This window comes from Neophocaena asiaeorientalis, unplaced genomic scaffold (assembly GCF_003031525.2).
Source record: "Neophocaena asiaeorientalis asiaeorientalis breed wild unplaced genomic scaffold, Neophocaena_asiaeorientalis_V1.1 scaffold78, whole genome shotgun sequence".
Classification (NCBI taxonomy): Eukaryota; Metazoa; Chordata; class Mammalia; order Artiodactyla; family Phocoenidae; genus Neophocaena; species Neophocaena asiaeorientalis.
Window position 1 is genome coordinate 12,167,422 of NW_020175018.1, and position 24,161 is coordinate 12,191,582.

General features: G+C 41.4%; 1 protein-coding gene and 1 non-coding gene across 2 annotated transcripts in view; one reads left to right on the forward strand and one right to left on the reverse strand.

The window, feature by feature from the left end:
- Positions 1 to 1,082: 1,082 nt before the first annotated feature.
- The window catches only part of GARNL3 (GTPase activating Rap/RanGAP domain like 3), a 104,288-nt gene continuing 81,209 nt past the window's right edge, over positions 1,083 to 24,161 (forward strand). Inside the window, exon 1 of the mRNA XM_024762528.1 lies at positions 1,083 to 1,350. Coding sequence (XP_024618296.1) covers positions 1,207 to 1,350 — 144 coding nt within the window. The 5' untranslated portion in view covers positions 1,083 to 1,206. The remainder of the gene's footprint in view (positions 1,351 to 24,161) is intronic.
- LOC112411570 (U6 spliceosomal RNA) lies at positions 21,192 to 21,298 on the reverse strand. Its single transcript, XR_003005653.1, has one exon. It is a non-coding gene; the product is annotated as a U6 spliceosomal RNA (small nuclear RNA).

Below are 24,161 nucleotides of genomic sequence, written 5' to 3' on the forward strand. Positions count from 1 at the left end.
ATCTAGGACACCCTTCCAAGCTGCATTCATTAATTTGTCACATGGTTTCAGCTAAGGCAGTGAGGACTACAAAAGGTTAAATCTCTCCAATACGATGAACTCAGCCATCCCTGTGAAATGGAGGAAGCGGAATACCATTAGACTCTCTAATCTCATTTCTCCCTTGCTGTCCTTCTTGGAGCCTATCAAATAGTGACCTGGCAGAGAGTCAGTTCTGTGGACGTGAAACATCAGAATCAGTCTCTTTCTGAACGTGCCAACAGGGCTGTAATTTAGAAAATGTAGCCTACCTTTTAAGGAAGGATGAAAAGGTACTAAATGCACCTTTCTTTGCATGTTAGATCCCAAATATTTGGGATATATTAAACACATAATTCCTGGGGAATTTTATTTTCTGTTTTATTAGAGTATTTGCATGACATATTAGAACCAACTTATTAAAACTGTTTGTATTTGTGGATCTCCGGTGGTTTCATGAGTACTGCTTGAGGTCCTATATATGCCAACTATTCAATAAGATGTGTCTTTTGAGTGTGTAACTATGCATTCAAGATGCAAATGCAGTAACAATTTTGCCCTTGTTTTAATTACTCTTCCTCAACAATGCATGTGATTTTTCTTATCTGATTTAAGCCTTTTCTGAGGGGAGGGGGCAGGAAAGTATTAGCTACTTCCGTGTAAAAAAAACTAAATATACTTGGAAGTTGGAATTTTACATTTTTCTGTTAGTCCTAGTCTGTTTCCATATTGTCATGTTGTCATAAATTAAAGGGGAGGGCGTGGGGCCTACCAGGATTTTGAAGTTTTTTTTTCCCTCCTATTTAAAGTTTATGTCTCCTGTATAGCATCCCATAATGCTGGTTATTTTTATGCTGAATATTTGGGACAAAGAGCCTCTCTTAAACGAAAGATAATTGCAAGCTTTGTCCCTTGCCTCAAGTTTACTGCAGGTTTTCTCTCGTTGGTTATACAAAATGAAATTATAAACCACCAGTAGCCTGGGAGATGTCAATCGATTCCAAATGACTAAATATTTAATTCAATCATTGCCTATACTTCCAGGGATGACTCGGGTGTTTTTCTTCTTACTGAGGGCTCCATGAACGCCCGGCTCTGCAATGGCTGCTGAGGACTGTGTCTGTTGCAAGGAGGCTCCCCTGCAGTGAGGAGCTGGGCAAGCCTGTTCCATAGCAGCCCTTTTTGCAAATGGTAGTGGATTTTTGCAGAAGGTTTGTGGCCAGATCGCTATGTATAATACTGATGAAGCATTTTTGTTCCAGCTCTGTCTCGGAAGACCTAGGCTGTAGACGTGGGGATTTCAGTAGGAAACATTATGGATCTGTGGAGCTGGTAAGTTTACACTGTCTGTTCAGTGGTAGAACATTGATTTTGATTTAGAGAGGATCGCCAAGCTCTTCAGATCTTTTGTTGTATATTTACTGTTAGACCATGTGAGTACAGTATAAGGACTGGATGGGAATGAATGACTATTGAAGGGCTATAATAATTTGATCATCTTTATCTGTGTGTTTTTACTGTTACGTACTTTTAATCTGTGTCTTTCAGTGTGTTAAAACATGTGGCTTGGTATTTTTCTCTGTTAATGGTATTATATAATTAAATAAAATCATTTATGAATTAAGAAAGGTAGCATCTGTTTTTATGTTATCTTGTTCCTAAAAGTTTCTAAATCTAGTTTTTGTGGTTTAAATATTATTGTAATACATATTCTGATTTTTCTGTACCTTTGCTCTCTGGGTATGTGATAGGATTTAGAATATTTACGAGCTCTTTTTTTTCCTGTTAAAAGTATATGTGTTGGGCTAGATAAATGACTGTGATAGGTAATAGATATCTGGAATGAAAATATCCATATTTTCTTTAATGAGAGAGATTGGGGATTGTGTTATGATTTTTTTTTAATTGTATGCTTTCATTTTAAAAGAGGCATAATGAAGGCATATCATAGCCTCAGTTTTTTAAAAGACAGAATTGTGAGTTCTTTTCCCACAAGAAATGAACAAACTGCATGGAAATTTGAACAGATTTTCAGGAAAATGTGCTCATAAGATTCTCTTGGCTATTAAAACATTAAATTTATTATTTCTGTCTATTTACAAAAACTGAGTTGATGGGATCCATTTGTATAGTACCCAGTTATCCCCGATTAATATAAGCTGCATTCTTGCAGGGTTTAAAAAGTAAAAAAAAATATGCCAGAATCATGTACCAGCAGCATTCTACTTGAATTCAAGCATATATTACAGGTTTGACTGTGTACCTGCCCCAGGTATATTCTTGAAAATATGCATTAAGTAAAAGATTTGGTCCTTGTTCTTAGGGAGCTTACTGTCCTCCAGCTGGGCAGATAAGATATACATAATATATCTAAAGAATGAATTTGGTCACGTAGAAGATGCACTGGTTGATTCAATCAATGCCTGTTCTGTGTGAGTCACTGGTGACACCGTGCCAACTCAGACCACCACCTCTCCTGAAAGAGCGGGTGCATAACCGCAATTCAGAGTGGGAATTGGCAAATATTGCGAGAAGCACACAGATAGGGCCTGGTGGGGGTTGGGAAAAGGAGGGAGCAACCCATTCTAGCCAGGCATCTCGGGGAAGCAGCCTGGAAGGCCTTATGGGGGCTGTGGGATGTGGGTTGGTGGCAAGGAAGACAGACAGTAGATATTTGCACACAGCAAGATTCTTGGCAGTGATGATTCAAAGGGCAGCAAGCAAATGGTCCTGCCCAGCAGAGAGTGTAGGGCAGCAGAGCATAGTGGTTACACAACAGCTAGGCTTTGGACTCAGGCAGGCCTGCATTCACATACCAGTTCCATCAGTTATTATCTTTGTAAACATCTCGGAACCCCAGGGGTGCCTAAGAGCTTGTGCTCTGAATTCATTCTTGTTTCATCATTTACTAGTTGTATGATCTGGAACCTCTTTGAGCCTCAGTTTTCTCATCTATGAAATGGGGTTTATTCATATTATCTACCTTATAGGGTTGCCGGGAGGATTAAATGAGATGATGCACGTAAGCACAGTCCCTGTTAACTAGCTATAGCAGCAAAGATGAAATTTGGTAGCAAAAGTAGGACCTTGACTCTTAGGTAAAGACTTGAACGTGATCTAATGAGTATGGAGCTCTGTAAACAATGAGAGTGGTGTCTGGGGGAGACAACGTAGGTGTGTAGGATGAACCCTTTATAGACTTATGGAAATCACAGAATATCAGACTGGGAACGTACTTCAGAGCAGCAATTTCAAGCTTGAACAGGCATCAGAATCACCTGGAGAGTTTATTAAAACAAATTGCTGGATCCCACCCCCAGAGTTTCAAGTTCAGTAGGTCGGGGTTAACCGTTGCACGTTCTAACAAGCTCCCAGATGATGTTGATGCTGCTGGTGGCAGGACCACCCTTGAAGAAACCCTGCCTTACTGAATCCTAGACTAGGCATCAGTTATCCCCAGCCTCATGAGGCAGCTCATTGAGCAAAAGTTCTTCAATCCATCTGTTCAGGTTTTTACTCTAGAGCCATGATTTTGTGTGTGTGTGTGTGTGTGTGTGTGTGTGTGTGTTTATAACTTTTTAAATATTATAAAGTAACTTTTAAATACATTTTAAAATTCCATGTGTAATTTCACCACCTTGAATCAAGTATTTTCATCTCCTTTGGTACCTTCCAATTTTTATAGCTCCAAAGCCGTTTCTACATGGCTGTAATCAAATTATACATTTACTTTCGCATTCCTCTTTTTTCATTTAACTGTATTTTGTAACTGTCTTCTTGTCATGTAGTCTTTGAAGTTACCATTTTAATTGGTGCATGATAGCCCAACAAGGTGATAAACAATTATCTGTGGAACAGTTTCCTTCCTTTTGTAAAATTAGGTTGTTTCTAGTTTCCCCGCGTTGGAAATGACATGCGCTAGAGGCTGCAATGGTTGGGAAAGATGCAATGAGCAAGTTCCAGTTTTGCCATCAGAGGATCTCTTGAAATTCTGACTCCAGTGTTTTAGAGAGGAGACATTTTCTCTCGCCTATGAACAAGAGAGTATTATTAAATTAAAAACCATTTTATCGGGGCTTCCCTGGTGGCGCAGTGGTGGAGGGTCCGCCTGCCGTTGTGGGGTACGTGGGTTCGTGCCCCGGTCCGGGAGGATCCCGCATGCCGCGGGGCGGCTGGGCCCGTGAGCCATGGCCGCTGAGCCTGCGCGTCCGGAGCCTGTGCTCTGCAGCGGGAGAGGCCGCAGCGGTGAGAGGCCCGCGTACCGCAAAAAAAAAAAAAAAAAAAAATTTTATGCGTCCTAAGTTCATGAGAAAGCGAGTTTAAGTTTTCTTACACCTGGTTTGATGGATATTGTTGGGAACCCAATCGATCTTGGGTGTCCTGGAACTCAGACTTTGTAGAGAGGTCCTTAGGATTCTGTAAAATTGAAATTTTAGCATAAACTTCTTCTGACCTTCAGGAAATTAGGTAGAAGTCCTTGTGAAGAAGGATATCGGCCATTCAAATCAGCAATGAGGGCAGATGCAGGGGCTTGGTTCCTAGGTTTCAATTGGGTATACATTTGGTGGGAGACTGTGGAGCTCAGATCTCTACTGACTCACAGGAGAGTTTCTCAGCCCTGATTCAACAGCTGTGTGTTGAAGTCTCCCGCCATGGGGCAGGCACGGTGCCGGGCACTGCGGGAGAAGGAAAAAACCAGTTGTTCTGCTCTCCTGGAGCTGGAGATAGTCTACCTTTAGAAACCAACGGCCTCAAACTTTGAGTCTCCAGGCCATGTGTGTCTTAGCTGCCCCAGCTGTGTTCCCTGCCTTAATCAGGGATGGTTTCCTTGCAAAGAAGGGAGAGCCACTGGGTCCAGCTCAGGTATAAAGTAATGCATGGAAAGGGTGTGGGTGAATCTCCCCAGAATGCAGTGCAGGAAGCACAGCTGGGCCCCATGTGACTGGGAAGCCATCAAGCAGCTATTCTCATTTCTCTCCAGTCCCTGTGATTTCTCAGCTTCACTCTTCTCTGCGTGTCGTTACCAATCTCCTCTCTGCACGCCAGCTTCCCCGAAAACACAGTTGCCTCTCTCCAGTCCATTTTTCCCCAGCAGCGGTGGGTTTTTTTTAATACTTCTTTTTATCATGGTAAAAATATACACAACATAAAATTTACCATTTTTAAGTGTACAATTCAGGGCCATTATGTACATCCACAGGGTTATGCCACCATCACCACTATCCACTTTCAGAACATTTTTCATCATCCCAGATAGACACCGTACCCATTAAACAATGACTCCCATTCCCCCCGCTCCCCAGCCCCTCGCAACCTCTGTTCTATCTTCTGTCTCTCTGAATTTGCCTGTTCTACATATACATGTAAGTGGAATTATGCAATTTTTGTCCTTTTGTGTATGATTTATTTCACTTGGTGTCAGATTTTCAAGGTTCATCCATGTTGTAGCATGTATCAGAATTTCGTTCCTTTTTATGGCTGAATAATGTTTCATCATGTGTATATACCGCATTTTGTTTATTCACCTATTGACGGATGCTTGGGTTGTTTCTACTTTTTAGCTATCGTGGATAATGTTATTGTGAACATTGTTACACAAGTATGTGCTTGAGTCCCTGCTTTTAATTCTTTCGGGTATGTTAACTAGGAGTGGAATTGCTGGATCTTATGGTGATTCTATTTTTAACTTTCTGAGGCACTCTCAAACTAGTCTCAGAGCGGCTGCACCACTTTACATCATTCCCACAGCAGTGCCCCAGGGCTTCAGTTCCTCCACGTTCTCACCAACACTTGTTATTTTCCTTTTTTTTTTTTTTTAATAGCCATCCTAACAGGTATGAAGTAGTATCTCATTGTTGTTCTGATTTGCCTTTCACTAATGATTAATAATGTTGAGCATCTTTTCATGTGCTTATTGGCCATTTGTATATCTTCTTTGGAGAAATGGTATTCAAGTCCTTTGCCCATTTTTAAATTGGGTTGTTTGTTTTGTTGTTGTCGCGTTTCAGGAGTTCTTAATATATTCTGGATATTAATCCTTTATCAGATATATATGATTTGCAAATATTCTCATCTATTATGTGGGCTGTACTTTTATTCTGTTGACAATGCCCTTGGATGCACAAAAGTTTTTAAATTTTCATGAAGTCCAGTTTATCTGTTTGTTTCTCTTGTGGCCTGTGCTTTTGGTGTTTGTATCCAATAAATCATTGCCAAATCCAATGTCATGAAGATTCCCCCTATGTTTTTTTCTAGGAGTTTTATAGTTGCAACTTTTACATTTATGTCTTTGATCCACTTTGAGTTAATTTTTGTATATGGTATAAGGTAAGGGTCCAACTTCATTCTTTTGCATGTGGATGTTCAGTTTTCCCGGCATTATTTGTTGAAAGGACTGTCCTTTTCCCAGTGAATGGTCTTGGCATCCTTGTCGAAAATCAATTGATTATGTATGCAAGGGTTAATTTCTAGGATTTCTCTTCTGTTTCATTGATTTATATGTCTGTCCTTATGCCAGAGTGATGTTTTAAAATGTTGACAATACAACGTCTTTTCTTTCTTAAATCCCTTCTGTGGCCCATTGCACTGCAAGCCCAGACCTTTTACAAAGCCCTACAAGATCCTGCGTGATCCCTGTTCTACCTTCCTCTCCCACCGTCTCTCATGCTACTCACTGTGCTTCAGTGGCCTGATTTTGGTCTCTAGAACAATTTGAGTTCCTCCCTGTCCTTTGCACTTACTATTCTCTCTTCGAGCTGTTCTCTAACTCAGCATCCTCTTTATTTTCTCAATGGTGTTTATCACAATTGATTTTTAAAAAATATTTATTTGGCTGTACCGGGTCTCAGTTGTGCCACGCGGAATCTTTGTTGCGGCATGTGGGATTTTTTTTAGTTATGGCATGTGGGACCTTTAGTTACTGCCTGTGGGATCTAGTTCCCTGACCAGGGATCAAACCTGGGCCCCCTGCATTGGAAGAGCGGAGTCTTAACCACTGGACCACCAGGGAATTCCCACAACTGATATTTATTTGTTTACTAACTACTCTCTCATCCACTAGAGGTGAGGGTGAACCTTGTTCATTGTTGGATTTCTAGGCCCTGGCAAGGCCCTGGCACATACAAAGTTCTCATTCACTGTTTTTTATTACTAAATTGATTTCTAGTCCCCCAATCCCCTGGTCTTGCAGCCCTTTCGCCCCTTATAGTCATAGGGTGAAGGGTTCATTCTTGGACCCTAATTTCTTGGATTCAGGTATCTATCCCTGATTCAAACAGTTGAGTTCAGGGTAGTGGGATCATGTGGTATAAATGCGGCCTCCTAGACCCTCAGCAGAGTTTGTGGATAGGGCAGATTCTCTCTGAAAAGGATATAGAGAAAAATCAGTTTCAAAGAGCATAAGCTGGGAAGGAGGCCTCACATGTATCTGCAATATTTCCTCTTCTAGTAGATGATTTAAAAGCTCAAACTAAAAGCACCTGGCTAAAATGTCATCCTCTGCCAGTGGACTATTATCCCTGACACTTTTTTTAATCCCATAAACAATGATATGGATTATAAACTCTCTAAAAATAGGAATCATGGCTCTTTATTTACCACTGTGTCCCTCATACCAACCACAATGCTTAGCATTAGTAACTTAGTAAATATTAATTGAATGAATGAATGGTTCAATTTGGTTGGAATTAGAGAGTAGCCTAACCCGTCAAAAATAAAGAGGGAAAAACGAGCTTCTTTGATTCCCCCTCCCCAGTATAGACTCATCAGCTTGCAGTGCATTCCATCTGAAACATACGCCGTTTTTTCTTCTTGATGAATTGAAAGTCTGGTCTGTCGTGGCAGCATTCTAAGCAAGGCACAGCTATTACCCCATCGACCATTCTTCTTTACTTTATATTGAAATCTGTCAGGATAAGATTGTTTGTAGTTTTTACTGATCTTTCCTTGGCCTTTGACTCATTGGGTAAGAAACTGCTATGGGCGCCATATGGACCTCTCCGCTGCCCAGCCCAGCTGCTGAGAGCCTTATATAACCCCACATCTGGATACTTCTGGGGAAGGTCTGGATGAAACAGGGTGGTATATTGTCCATTCCTTTTAAAACTTGTACCCTAATGACTCAAGCCTGCATTTGGATCAGCTGCATGTTCCCCTGGTATATCAGGGAGACACATATAAATGCGACTCTGTGAGGATAGCATGGGTTTGTTGTTATGAACTCGGGGTGGCCTCAAAGGACGTCTGGCTGTACTGAGCACAGCCAAAAGAGAGGTTTATCATGAATTTGGTTGGCATCTGCAGATTTTAACATTTGAGGTTTTGACTATGTGAAGATCTTTGAAGTCTGATACGTAGTAATTTGTATTTTTGCTCAGGCACAAACTTGAATTACGCCTGTGGGACTATTGTGCAGAAACACGACTCTTGGCTAATGAGTGATTTAGCTAGCTGCCTGCCCAGCATCCCTAATACTCTACAGGGTTGAGTAGGCTTTTTGTTTTCAGAGGCATTTTATGGCAGAATTATATTCTATGTAGTATCACTAAATTGAGAGATGAGTGAAGGTACCAGCATATTTCCCTTAGGAACATCAAAACATCAAGACTTCTACATCCTACAACTAGAATCATAATTTTGGCAGATGTTCTCTGATATTTAACTGTCTTATATTTAAGGCTTTGATAGCTGGTTGACTCATGTAGGTACTGCAAGGTATAACATTCATCTGGAGTTATCGGTGAGTTAACGTGGTTAAAAACTCTGGTGCTCTTTTTAACATTTTTGATGCCTTTGTGGATGATCAGTAATGCCGACATGGAACATTTTCCAGGCTAAAATTATTGCAACCATTTTCCATAATGTAGAACTTTAAGACCTCACTCAGATAATTATTTATGCATGAGAATGGAACCAGAAATCTTTTATTATGATTATTATTTTATTATTATTATTAGTTTTGCTGTTTACTGAGTGCTTACTGTGTACCAGTGACTGGGCTAAATACTTTAGACGCATTTACCTATGTAATCCTCCCAAACGACTATGGGCAGTAGATGTTATTTGATTGCACCACACACTGTGGACGCTCAGAAGACATTTGTGGACATTGAATGGATTCCCGTTTATCAGACGATCTCAGAGAGATCCCACGGCTAGTGAGTGTAGAGGTGACACTTAAGCCCAGGTCTGTCTGACTCCAAGAGCCCCTGTGCTTAATCTCTCAGTCTACGAGCCTGTGCTGTCATAGCTCTGCCACGTATAGGCTGTTTCCTAAGGCAATTGGATTGATTGTTAGAGCAAACATCTCTGTCCTTAATCAACAGCATAGAGTAGCTCTGCTTGAGGTTTTAGCTCAAATACATAATTTCGAACTCTCTTAGGTCCAAATCTTAACAAAAGCTTGATTTTAAGAAGAATGTTCATAAAGAATTATCTAAGAGATGTCCATGCCATAAATGGTTTAAATTTAATTTCTGGATTAGGCCCAACCATAAGGTAGCTGCAAACACTTGGCGTGCCTTTCTTGGCCCCTCTTAGTCTTGCTTTTCTTGATCTGTGCCTTGGTGTTACGCCTTTAACTTGCACTGATGGACAGAGCAGGAAAGAGCCATATGGATCTGGATGGTGCGTCTCTTGCAGGAAGGTCTTAAGGATTTTTCTCAAGGATTTTTCACTGTCTGTCACACAGTGTCTCCTTTAAGAGGGCCTATGAGAAAAGTTTTCCCGGGACCAAAAAGCAGCTTTGTTGTTAACCTTATAGGCAGTAGGAATCCTCTAAATGGCTGGCTGGGTTTTTTCCTCTTTGCATTGGCCTCTAGGAAGCTCAGGACCCTATTTATGGCTTGCTTCTAACAGCCTTAAAGGACTTTATAACATGCAGCCTAAACTTATTCTCTTGTTTTCAGGTTATTTACCCACACCTAATTTTCCCTTGTTCTGAATTTGTTCTGTATCTAATTTTCCCCTTTGAGTGAGATACATTTCAGTAAGCTGCTTTAAACCTCTTCTAAAGAATAAGGTAGAGCATAAATTAAAAAAAAAAAAATCTGTATTCAGCTTCTAGCCCTTAACAGCATATCCTCTGTCCCCCATTGATGGTAGCTTAGTTTATAGAATGGTTTTGACCCTTGTCTCCTCCCTACCCTACTTTTTGATTAGTGCTTTCATGAACTATTTTCCTAGGATCAACAACACCTGGGGAGAATTAGCATCACCTGCCCAGCCGTTTGGTGACCACCTAGAGCACTGAGCCCTGTGTTAATGGTCTGGATAATTGGGATCCAAAAGTCTTCCAAATCAACTAGCTAAACACACACTGTAATCAGAATACCAGACAAGTCCTCCAACTTTTCCAGGCAAAATCAACCCTGGAAACAGCCATTTCAACGATATTTGGCACCAGCATGCTCTCTAGTTTCAAAACTAGGACTGCAGACGCTCCACTTCCTCCTGGGTAGCGGCGGGCCTGGGTAGCTCACGCTGGGTTCCTCGTGGCCGCACAAGTCTCCCGTTCCTGTGTGGCCCCACGTCCTCCTCCGGGTGACCCTCTCTGCTGCCGCGGCGCCCTCAGCTCAGCTCATGACCACTGGCTCCTACACCTGCTGCTGGAACCCTGGGGTCTTTGTTCTGTGACTCCAGTGGTCTTCACCTGGTGGGATATAGTACTCTGCTGGACTATAAAAATACTTTCAAATTTTGGGCTTCCCTGGTGGCGCAGTGGTTGACAGTCCGCCTGCCGATGCAGGGACACGGGTTCGTGCCCCGGTCCGGGAAAATCCCACGTGCCGCGGAGCGGCTGGGCCCGTGAGCCATGGCCGCTGAGCCTGCGCGTCCGGAGCCTGTGCTCCACAATGGGAGAGGCCACAACAGTGAGAGGCCCGCGTACGACAAAAAAAAAAAAAAGTTAGAAGAATAATATTTGCCTATATACATAATGTATATTTACTGGAAGATGACCTTTGAACTTAATCTGTATGTTGAACTTTTTCTGTAGTTTCTATACAAATATTGGATTATTAGCTACTCATATATAGTGTTGGGACTTCCCTAGTGGCACAGTGGTTAAGAATCCGCCTGCCAATGCTGGGGACATGGGTTCGAGCCCTCGTCCGGGAAGATCCCATGCGCCGCAGAGCAACTAAGCCCGTGTGCCACAGCTACTGAGCCTGCATGCCACAACTACCAAAGCCCGCATGCCTAGAGCCCATGCTCTGCAACAAGAGAAGCCACCACAACGAGAAGCCTGCGCACCACCATGAAGAGTAGCCCCCGCTCTCCGCAACTAGAGGAAGCATGCGTGCAGCAACAAAGACCCAATGCAGCCATAAATAAATAAATAAATAAATTTATTTTTAACATTATATATATATATAATGTTATATACCCTTGTATACTGCTCTTATGAATACAAAGTATTTTCAGTTTTCTGAAAGGTATTTTTAAGAACCTGTGTTTACTTCTGAATTCAGGCAGGCCTACCATCAAAAATGTAGTACTTGATAGCCATGAACACAGACCCAAGAATTTGAAAAACACCCTTTTAGTGCTGTTACCTTGAAAATGAATCTTACTTTTTTGCCAACCTTTCACCATGTGGGCTCTGAACAGTCATAGCTCTTTGTTAGACCCTCAGAACCAAGTCTAATGCTTTTAACTTATTAGCTGCCCTCTGGTAGGCAACTTAGGACAAATTTCCCCGGGGGTATGGGACCCAGAGCATTTGAGGCTTCTTTCGGGTCTGTCTCAGCACCCCTAAGCTGAGACACTTGTCTTCGGCTTTCTCCTGTCTTGGGGCAAGTCCCTATTTTGTTGGGGTACACATCCATTCCTTGGGTTGGAGCAGCTTCACCCTCTTTGTAGGAGAGGAGAATATCTGTGGTTTTAAAATTTGCTCCCCTTTTTTCCCCCACTGGGTGAAGTTAGGGAAAGTCATGCCCAAATCCAGTGTAGCCTCTGCCATGACTGACTTACCAAAAAGGGCTCCCAGTTTCATGCCACAACGAATATTCTTATTTTTATATTGAACTATTTTACATATTTAATTAAAGCAGTTACTTTGGGTTCCTTTATGTGTAAGAAAAGGATTGTATGCTTTTTGGCCTCAGCTTTTTAATTGGTCTTTCGCGGTTTTCGCTGTGTTGCAGTCTTTTAAAATACAATCTCAGGCTGTGTTTGCTTAATAGATGTGAAGACTTTTTAATTACGTTGGGAGTACATTTCAGCCACTCTAAATTCTCCTTTTGATCCCCGCGATAGTTCCACAAATTCCCTTGCAAATTCGCCTTTGGATGCTTCCCCTTCTTGTTCCCACTGAGCCTGCTCTTGCCAAAGTCACCAGAGACCTTTCTGCTACCAAATCCAGGTGACGCGTTTTGTCTTTAGCTCACAGGCCCACTCTGCACATGTGCCCTGTTAAAACTTTCCCCTCCCTTGGCGTCTGCGCCTCTACTCTCCCGTACTTCTCTTTCTACCTCCCTACGGCACCGTCTCAGCTTCTTTTAGGGAGCTCTTCTTGTCTGCCTGGCCCTTGAATTTGGTTGCTCTTCAGGGTTCTCTTCTCACTCTGTCTGCTCTCCCTCATCATCTTTCCTATCCCCATGGCTTCAGGTACTGTCTTTAGGCTGGTGACTCACAGATCCATATATTCTTCCCAGGTCTCTGTCCACAGCATATAGGACCACCTGCCCAAATGTCCACTGGACATTGCCATGGGCAGTTGAACCTTAAAACGCCCACTACAGAACTCACCGTCATTGCTCTTTGCCCACCCACACCACTGGGTAAATGGCTCTACCTTTCCTTCTGTTGCTAATATCAGAAACCAGGAGCTCACCCATAGCCCACATCCAGTCTCTTACCAAATCCTGTTGGTTATATGTTCTCAACAGATTTCATGGGTAAGTTGCTTTTATTCACATGGATGTGCACTCACAATGCCAGACAGTCTTTTGAGGAGATGATAGATAGATAGATAGGTAGATAGACATATATACGTATATATATGTATGCATGGAAATATGTATTATGTATATGTACTAATATAAATTTCACAACTACCTGATGGGGTATAGATACTTTTGTTACCCTCATTTTATAGATGAGGTAACTGAAGTTCAAAGAGATTAACTTGTCCAAAGTCACACAACTAGTAAGTTGCAGAGCTTGTTCCCCTGTCTTATGCACAGTAGGTTGTAGTTATTTAAAAGTTCTGTGATCTCCCCATTGTTATAGGCTGCGCTCCAATGCCCCTCATACCTTACGGCGCATAAAAATCACTTGAGGAATTTGTTTAACATTCAGGCTCTGATTTGACATGTCTGGAGTGAACCAAATAGTGTGCATTTTTTTTACAAGCTTCCATTGTGAAAGTGACTTTTAATTCCTTATATGTTTCTCATTTGATCTCTTAAGGAGATAGGAATAGGAAAAGGACAGGCGTGTTTGCTTCTATGAACTCCCTTTTTGGAGTGACATTTGTGTCATTTCCTCCTTCTCTGAGCTTCCAGCAGTTTTTCTTGGTCTCCCTGACTTCTCAAAGATTCCATTCAACAAGTTTTGATAAGAACATCCAGTTTGTCAGAATTCTCAGCTGTAGTTAACCTGATTCTGGGGGATGATTTCCTTAATGCTACAAAGAGTACTTTCCCAAATGTCCCACTCTGTCAGCATCATACTTATGCTTTCAAACAAATAACAACAACAACAAAACAACAGCAAAAAGCCAAAGCCTTCACATCTCTCCTTTGCTTATGGAATAGAGCTTTTAGCTTTCCAAAAATGCCTCCAACCAGTCTTTGGAGCCTTCACGCCTCTGGCCCATGATCCAGCCAAATAGGCCTTTACTCACCGTCACCCAGGCCTCTGGGGCTTTTTTATGCCTCTCAGTCCTTCTAAAATGCCTTCTTGAAATACGCCTCTACCAGGGCTGTTTTCCATGCAGCCTTACCTGATTCCCCTATGGGAAAATCATCTTTCACTCTTTAGAACCCTGCAATTCTTTGCATTTCTCTATGGCACCTGTCATATTTTACACTGAAATTATTTGTGTGCATTTCTCATACCTTTTCAGTGGGCAGAACTCATGGTTCTTTTTTGTTGTATCCCCAGTGGCATCTAGCTCACTGCCAAATGTCTATGTATTAGCTAAAAGGTCAATTTTGCTAAACATCTGGTGTCTGATCAATTTTTTTCTTTTCTTAAATTTTTATATTACTTTCCAGCCTCTGTGTGTGTATGTGCACATGCATGCCGATATACTTTTAAACAGACTTTTCTGATTATAAAAGGAATACATGCTCATTATAGAAAATTTGAAATATAGTGAAAAAGCACTGGAAAATTAAATTAGTCTGTAATCCTACCACCTATGGATAATCACTATTAAGATTTAGTGTGTCCCTTTAGTAATTAAATTTATATACAAAACAGCTTTATATATTTTTTGTGCTTCTTTACTTAAAAACAAAGTAGTCTCTTTTTGAAGACATAGATACTCTTCCGCAAACAACTTTGTCTTCTTCCATCTAAATCTCTTATTTCTTCTGTATGTCTGATTGGCTACGCACTGGCTAGGACTCCAGAACCATAGTAAATATCATGGTTGCAGGCATCCTTCTCCTGCAATTCCAGGTAAGTTTTTTAGGCAGTATGTGAGGGTTATCTTTTCCCAATCATTGTGTGTCTGAGAACGTCTTGAGCTATGCCTTCCATAAGAGCAGCTTGGTTGGTTTTTAAGTTTCTGAGTCATCACCTTTCTCTCTTAAAAATTCACATGTTGGGGACTTCCCTGGTGGCACAGTGGTTACGAATCCGCCTGCCAATGCAGGGGGCACAGGTTCAATCCCTGGTCCGGGAAGATCCCACATGCCGTGGAGCAACTAAACCCACGTCCCACAATTACTGAGCCTGTGCTGTAGAGCCTGAAAGCCACATCTACTGAGCCTGCGTGCCACAACGACTGAAGCCCACGCGCCTAGAGCCCGTGCTCCGCAACAAGAGAAGCCAGTGCAATGAGAAGCCCGCGCACCATGACGAAGAGTAGCCCCCACTCGCCACAACTAGAGAAAGCCCGCGCGCAGCAATGAAGACCCAATGCAGCCGAAAATAAATAAATAAATTTATTTTTCAAAAAAATTCACAAATTTTGATCTGTTACTGTATTGTTTTCCTAGGCCTGCCGTAACAAATTACCACAAACTGAATGGCTTAAAGCAACAGAAATTTATTCTCTCATAGTTCTGGAGGCTAGAAGTCTGAAGTCAAGATGTTGGCAGGGCCACACTCCCTCTGAAGTTTCGAGGGAGAAATCCTCCCTTGCTTCTTCAGCTTCCATGGTTACCAGCAATCCCTGACATCCTTTGGCTTGTAGCTGCATCACTCCAATCTCTGCTTCCCATGGCCTCCTGACCTGCATTTCTGTAACTGTGTCTCCCTCTTTTCTCTTATAAAGACACCAGCCATTGGACTTAGGTCCCACCCTAATTCAGTGACCTCATCTTAACTTATTTAATTACATCTACAAAGGCCCTCTTTGCAAATAAGAGCGCATTCTGAGGTTTCAAGTGGATGTAAAGTGGCGGCAGGGGGCGGGGAACACCATTCAAGCCAGTACAGTTACTTTCTGCCCTTTAGTGTTCAGAAAGAAGCCTGAGACAGTTTAGTTTATTTTCTTTCTCGGAAACCTTTTCTGCCTGGATCTGTCTCAAACCTTCTTCTTTATTCTTTTATTTTAAAAATGTTTCCCATAGTTTCTCTGTGTCTTTCTCTTCTCACCAATTTTTCCCAAAATATTGCATCTTTGCAAATCTTGGACCCAGGTCTTACGTCACAGATGAATATTTTCTTCAGATATATCTTTGATTATTGCTCATTTTTTCCCCTTGAAACGATAAGGAAGATCTTTTTTCTGTCCTCTGTAGCTGTCTTTTCTTTCTCATTATTTTCATTTTGTTTTGTGCCTTTTCATTTTGGAAAGGCATCTCAAATGATAAACATCCTACTGTCTCTGTTTTCTACAGTAAATGTTTTGCTTTCCTCCTCCAATGAGGATTTTAATCCTACATTTGCATATTTTGTCCTCTTTTATCTTGCCCGCTTCCACAAGCTTTATACGCCTGTTGCAAAAATTGTCTTCTGTCTTATTGAGGACAACAACTGCTTTTCTAAACTTTTATTTTGGTTTCATAGTAAAAAACGATGAGCTTCCTTTTTTAGTTTTCAGGATCATATGTAGCTTTTTTTTTTTTCATAACTCCCATGTTGGTGATTTTTTTTTTTCCTTTTTACAGAATCTTCAAACAAAAACAAAGAGCTATTCAGACCTTGTATTTTCAACAGACAGAATGTACAATGGCCTGAGCCCTCATTGTCCTTTTGGGTACTGCAGCTTCTCTGAACCAAACATCTGGGTGGCCAGTGGTTGTGCAAAGCTCCCTGATCAATATCCAGAATCTAGGTGGCATTTATCTTGTAAAGCTCTGCTGGAATGAGCTAGGACGTTCTCTGTGCTTGGCTTTTTGCTGCTCTGAATGAGTAGCTCTAGAATTTATACATACAGTCAGGACTTAGGGGGCTCCAGGTAGCAGTCTGCTTGGAAGAGGAGTATTAAAATAATGTTTGCTTAGCTCTTTACATAAGCTTGAGAAAATACCATCTGTGTAGATTAAAGAACAGGATGGAGATTAAGAAGGTTATATCTCCCCCCATCCCAACCACACTTTGGTGCGCCCGGCAGCTTGGCATATTGACAAAACCATGTTCCCCAGGGTGCTCTGCTACCAGGACCCTTCCGGTCTGTCTCCCTACCTATGGCACATTGCTTATGAAGACTGCATTTTCTAACGTGGACTTTGTCTCCCTCCCTCCCCACATCTTGCCCAATGTGTTCCTGGAGAGAAGAAAAGGTGCTGGAATGGTTGGGACTACCTTAAAATGCAGTACCTGTGCAGTAAAAGGATGATGCCCGATGTTTTATTGTTATTCTTCATATAGACCCAGTGTTTCTTAGCCCAAAGGAGGTGGTGAAGAGAAAAATAAACTGCCATCCAGCTTTCTGTAATGACCACAGATTTGCTCTGTTTTGGGCAACAAAGTCAGTGACCAAATATGTTTCCCAGTTCTTTTCTCCATTGGCCATACAGTAGGTAGAAAATGTCCTGATATTTTGGCCATTGGGTGAACAGTCAGTCTTCAGACTCATGAATTGTCATCTTTTGTGCTGAATCTTCACAAATATTTTACTGGGAATTTGAGTATCAGGGACTAGTCAGATATTATTTTAATGAAGAAACCAAGATGGATAGCATTTGAGATGGAGGGTTAGATGTCAGTACTCATCCTGACTTGCCTCAGATTTCTCAGTAGAATAGGTGGAGAAGTCATTGCTTGGAAGAAAAGGTGTTTCCGGAGTGGCGATTTGGTGATTGACAAGTCAGGGCCAAGATGGGAGATGTAATGGGAAGTGAAAAAGGAATGGATAAAAGAACTGGGGAGTGGTAGTGAAGATCTAGCCATGGTCAAGAAGCATGAGCTTGGCGTAGGCCTAGTCATATGGAAACATGTCTCTTTGAACACAGAAGGGAAGCATGAGAGTTTACTTGGTAGGAGGTGATTGAAAACTGGGACTTGACTTGGTGGGCTTGAGTAGAACTCAGCAGTACGAAGGTCTATGTGTTAGTAAATGCAGTGTTGGTGTGATTAACCACAGATCCCCAGCTAGAATGTGTACCGGAAAGATCCAGAGTGGATTATAAGTCAGGTACTGTGATGACAAATCTATACCAGTGTGGGTGAGAGCAGGTTTGGGGTCTTAGTAGTGGATGACAAAGCCATGGAGTTAAGTGAGGTCATTAGATTTGAGACAGCTGAAGGACGTGAGTTCAAGACATCAGATAAATCATTGTGATGGACGTTGAGTTTGCTGAGGATGTTGGCCAGAGATGTGGATGATAAGTCTGAGCCCAGATCCGAGGCCTTGGTTGTTCTTCAGCCAACAATTATCTTCCTAGCTGGAGAATCTTCTAACCAATTCAGGTTCTCTGACATGTGCCCTGGCGCTCAGCACTCCAGCTGCCCAACCTCCCAAATCTTTTCTCCACCCCATGGCACAGGGAGATGAGGATGTAGGTGAAGAGTGGGAGGAAGAAAACATCTCCTCTGGTCCCCGTCTCCACTCTCTTGCCTCTCGCTGCAGACAGCGGAAGTGAACCAGACTGACCGGGAGAAGTGAACCAGGGGCCCGGGAGCAGTACTTGCCAGTCAGGGGATGGCTTATTCCACCCATGTTCAGGCCTTATCTCCCCACCTTTTTTTGATGGAAACATTTTAACTTTCTTTCTTCCTTTCTGAGCCATACTTTCTAAGTCAGGGGTATGGATGTGTGTCAGGGTGTCTACATGTCTGTGATTTGCATATGCAAATGGTCTCCTTGACCAGTATTTGTAGTTTTAAAAATCTACTTATGTTGGAAATCATTTCTCAAAGGTCCTGTACATCTTCCAGAATAAATTGCATTATAGCGACAAAAGCTTCGCTCCCCAAGGCAGAGTTGTCCCTCCAGCCTCTGACCGCCCCCAGTGCCCCATCCTTACTTCTGTGCTGTGGCATTTAACCAGGTTATGTGTGATTTATCTGTTTACATGTGTGTGTCTCTCTCTCCCAGTAGGCTCTGTGCTCCTCCAGGGTAGGGATCATGTTGCATTTGTCTTTTTAATTCCAGCAGTTAGTACAGACCCTGAGAAATTAGTTCTCAGTAATATCGGAAGAGTGACAAATGTTTAAACAGACCTTCCAAGAGTGTAAATGCAGCACTGAAATGGTTTAATCATACTAACAATAGTCATGGCATTTTATATTAATCATTATCATATTATTATTAAAATACATACTGTTATAACATGATTGAGCACTTCCTATGTCCAGAAACTATTCTAGGCTCATTCCATGTTTTATATTATTTTATCACTTTTTTTTTTTTTGCGGTACGCGGGCCTCTCACTGCTGTGGCCTCTCCCGTTGCGGAGCACAGGCTCTGGACGCGCAGGCTCAGCGGCCATGGCTCATGGGCCCAGCCGCTCTGCGGCATGTGGGATCTTCCCGGACCGGGGCACGAACCCGTGTCCCCTGCATCGGCAGGCGGACTCTCAACCACTGCGCCACCAGGGAAGCCCTTGTTTTATATTACTGAATCCTCTCCACAAGGCTAAAAGTGGCTACAATCATTTTCCTCATTTTAGAGATAGGGAAAATGAAATTTAGAGAGGAAAAATTAAGTGATTTGCCCAAGGTCACATAGCTAGTAAGTGTGGAACTGAGATTTGAACCTGATCAGTTGAGTGCCAAAACCCACACTTGTAACCACTCATTTTAAAGAGAGGAGACGGGGCGGAGGATGGAAATCTGAAATATTATTTTTAAAGATATAATTTACACAAATTTTAAAAGATTTTTTTCCTAAGTTAAAATACTGTTTCTGTGACTTATATATACCTGAATGCCAAGTACCCAGTGCATGATAAGCAGAGATCGCAGGGATCCTAGTGCTGCTTAAGGTGTGGAAACAGACACCAGCCCAAAGAAACAAAGCAATTCAGTAGAGAGGAAAGAGCCTTTTGTTTTTGAAATTTTATGTATTTGTATTAATTTAGGAAATATTCTCATCTAATTGCCTCTAATATTAAACTAATAATACTTTTATTTACAGTAGTTAATGAATAACACTTTATTCTTCCTTTTTAAATTTTTTCTTTTACATTAATTTGTTAAATCATACAGATGGATATTGTTGCTTAGATATTACTTTTTCCCAGAAATAAAACATCTAAGGCATTGAACACTGTTTAGTGTTAAATGAATCAGTTACAGTTTGGCTGAAATTAGAAAGCCTCTACTCCAGATATTAAATTACATGAATTTCCACCGTTTTTAGCGTATTTAACTAACTGAAGGTGTTTCAGCCTGAGAAACTTAATGGATCTTGGTCACACAGAGTTGCATCAAGGTCCAGCATGTGACAGTCCTGTCCAGTAGAACTTTCCGTGACTGTGGAAATTCGTCATTTGCTCTGTCCAGTGTAGCCATCACCTGTGGCTACTGAACACTTACAATACAGACAGCGCAACAGAGGAACTGAGTGTTTTTTATTTTATCTCAATTAATTTAAAATTATATTTAAATGGGGCTAGTGGCTCCAGTATTGACCAATGCAGGAACTCTAAAGGAATTCCTCACAGGACCAGGCAGATCCTAACCAAGTGATGATTTGATTTGCTTTTTCCCTTTTCTCTCTTGGGCGCAGTCCTCCTCAGTACCGATCCTTTGGCGTATGACCAGGTTAGAAACGTTAGACAAAATAAAATGACGTAAAAATCATGTCCTTTTTTCTTAGCATTACTGATGTTAAATATATGTTAATTCCCTTCCCCTGAACTTCTGCACCAAAACAAACTCAGAAGAATTCTGCTATTTGTATCTTCTGTAGGGAAACTCTCCCCTGTGTTCCTGGTGAGTGAGGGTGTGGCTGGCAGGTGGAAATGGGGCCCTTCCCCTCCTTGAAGACCCTCTGAGCCAGGACTACTCCCCTGCTTTCCTGGTGAGTGAGGGTGTGGCTGGCAGGTGGAAATGGGGCCCTTCCCCTCCTTGAAGACCCTCTGAGCCAGGACTGCCTCTGTGGGGTGTTGTTCTGACAACCTCTCCAGTTCTACAGTTATTGGTGTATTCAGGTTTCTTCTTCTCCCTAAAAGAATCTTCATTATGTATATTTTCCTAGAAATTTTCCATTTCACTGAAGTTTTTGGTAATAGTCGCATCGTCTCACATGGTGTTCTCTCACACTTTTAAAAATCTCTTTTCTTCTTAGCAACTATATTTTCTTTATTATCACTCTGTGTATTTGCGTTTGTCTTTGATTTTTATTTATTTCTTTATTTTATAGAAATATAGTTTATTTACATTATTGTGTTAGTTTCAGGTGTACAGCAAAGTGATTCAGTTATATATATGTGTATATATACACATTTATGTATATACAGGTATATATATATTTTTTCAGATTCTTTTTCATTATAAGTTACTACGAGATATTGAATATAGTTCCCTGTGCTATACAGTAAGTCCTTGTTGTTTATCTATTTTATACATGGTAGTGTGTATCTGTTAATCCCAAACTCCTAATTTATAAAAATATGGAATGCTTCACAAATTTGCATGTCATCCTTGCTTAGGGGCCACGCTAATCTTCTCTGAATCGTTCTAATTTTAGTATACATGCTGCCAAAGCGAGCACTCTTTGCTTTTTAGAATCAGACTTGCTGGCCATCTCTTGGATGTCAATTCTACTGCCTTTCTAAATCTGTAATTTCTGCTCTGATCTTTTATTGATTCCTCCCCGCTGCTTTCCTTGGGTGTATTTCATTGTTCTTTTTGTACCTTCTAGCAGTTAATGCTTTAGTTCATTGTTTTTATTCTTTCTTATTTAATGACGAAATCATTTAAGGATATGAATTTTCCTGTAAATACAGCATCTATTGCATTATCTGTTTTGATAGGTACTGTTCTTGTTGATGTCTGGATAGTGTCCAATTTTAGTTTTCCTACTTGACCCAAGAGTTTTTTCAGATGTATATTTTAAAATTTCCCACTTTTTTATCCTTTTGACCCTAATTTCTCATTCAGTTGCACTATACTAAAAAAATCATCTGTACAGTTTCTGTTTTGCAGAATTTATTCATGCTTGCTTTTATCCGATATTTGATCAGCTTTTTAAACTTTAATAGATTTTCTTAAAAGGTATGTATTCTCTGTTTGTACCTTGATAAATTCAGTGTATGTGTATTAAATCATGCTTATTAATTTTATTATTTGATTCCTCTATAATTCCTTACTATTTCTTGCCTTGACCTATCAGAGAAAAATATACTAAAATCCCCCATTATAATTATAATTTTAGAAACTCCATCTATTTATAAGAGTTTTGTTTTATAATGAGTGCCTATAATTATTATATTTTGGGAGTGAGTAGATCTATCTATCCATGTACCATAACTTTTTTTTTTTTTTTGGTGGTATGCGGGCCTCTCACTGTTGTGGCCTCTCCCGTTGCGGAGCACAGGCTCCGGATGCGCAGGGTCAGTGGCCATGGCTCACGGGCCCAGCGGCTCCGTGGCATGTGGGATCCTCCCGAACCGGGGCACGAACCCGTGTCCCCTGCATCGGCAGGCGGACTCTCAACCACTGCGCCACCAGGGAAGCCCCTGTAACTTTTTTAGTGATATTTTTTTCCTAAGTTCTACATCTGATTTTATTATTCCCTCACCATTTTCTCCCCAACTTACCATGAATATTTTTTACTTTGCCTTTCTTTTTCAGGATTATCTTATTGTATTGTTTATTTTATTATCTCTTGCAGCTAGTTGGATTTCATTTGTATTTCCAATCCTTGAGTCTTTCTTCCTTTAATAGAGGAGTGTAGCCCATTGATATTTATTGTAATTATCTGTGCTGTTCTCTCCAATGACCTCTAGGAGGTGTTCCAGACTCCCCATTATCCACTTCCTCATTTTACCCCTCTCCCTCACTCCATTCTTTAGGAGTACAGATCTGGACTGATCAGATAAAAAATATCTTACTGATCACTGAACTCCTGGGTAGGCAGAGCACTTACAAAGGTCAGAGCACATGTGGGAATGTCCTTTTTGGACATTTCTCCTGAAGAATAACAAAGGGCCAGGTATACTCCTGTGTGAGTAGACTGCCTGACTCCCTCCTCTCTGCTGGCTTTGGAGGGGTGAGATCTCAGATTGCCTTGCTCTCTACTTTGTTTCTAAACCTTTCGGGCTGGTCTGCAGTAAATAAAGGCATTCTCTAGTTGTGGTCTAGCTCATTAGTAGGGGACTTTACCAGAGGGTAGTTGGTCTATGGAATGATTTGGTTGGCCTTGGGTTCTCTGCCCAAAGACCATCTTAACACCCTAGTCCATTATTCCTTGCATTTTTCTCAGGTAAGTTCTCTGTGTTTTAGATAATCATTTTCCTTATTTATCTCAAACTGATATTCTAATCTACTCTTTTGGGGGTATTTTCTTCTCACTGTCTAATTTTGAATTCATTATGGTCACTGTGAAATGTGGTCTACATTTCAAAATTCAGAAACCATGCTTTTACATCAGAAAGCTGATCACAGATTGTTCCATATTCATAGATCAAGTATCCTCCCAAATTATTACAATTAATGATGGCCTAAAATTTCCTTGTGCTTTTTGTAGTAAATTATATTTCCTAGAACATTTGCTCATATACCTCAAGTCAGTTTCCACATTTTAAATTATGGACTTGTCATAGGTTTAATGATTTTTTCTTTGTTCTTCCTTGTAGGGTATGTTATAGGGTATATAGTTGGCTTAGAACATCAAAATGCAGTTAAAAACAAGTGTATTTCTCTGTCACATTGAGCCAAGCATTTTAAGTTGTTGGGTGGCTGTGCCCCACACATTCAGGCTTGGGATGAACCCACTGTCTTCAATATGGACTTCGAGGTCTCTCTGGTCATTGAGGTTTAACCAGTGGAGGGAAAGAACACGTGTGGGGGCACCTCCCCTCTCTAAAGGGCTGGGATCCCTGCATGCCCCTGGGACTTTGACCCACCTGCAAGTGGCGAGATGAAGTCAAATGGCCACCTTGAGGGAACTGTGGTCTAGCCATGTGTCCGGCTACAATTCCATTACCGTGGAAGATGGTGAGGATGGATTTTGGCGGCAACCAGAACTCTGTACCACGTGGAAAGAGTCGGAGGAGAGGGCTTCTTGGTTGTGCAGTACTGGACATTTAGATGGGTTCTGGTAGACATTGTGTCATTCCTGAGTCAAATCTCCTTCCAACAAAGGGAAGAGTTTATAGATTTTTAATAGTTTTAATTAGCCAGATCAAAGGCTTATGAGGAATAATAGAAAGAAAACTACTGATAGAAACAGCTTCTCTGCTGTGTTAAAAGGATATTTTCTTCCTGGAGTGTTATTTTTTTCAGCCCCTCATTCGCTGGAGCACTGTCCCCTTTCACATCAGGTGGTGAACCAGTCCTCATCAGCACCAGCCTCCACGGCACCCTCTGGTTTATTTAGCCAGCTGCCCGAGCCAGCTGGGGGTTGGGGGGGT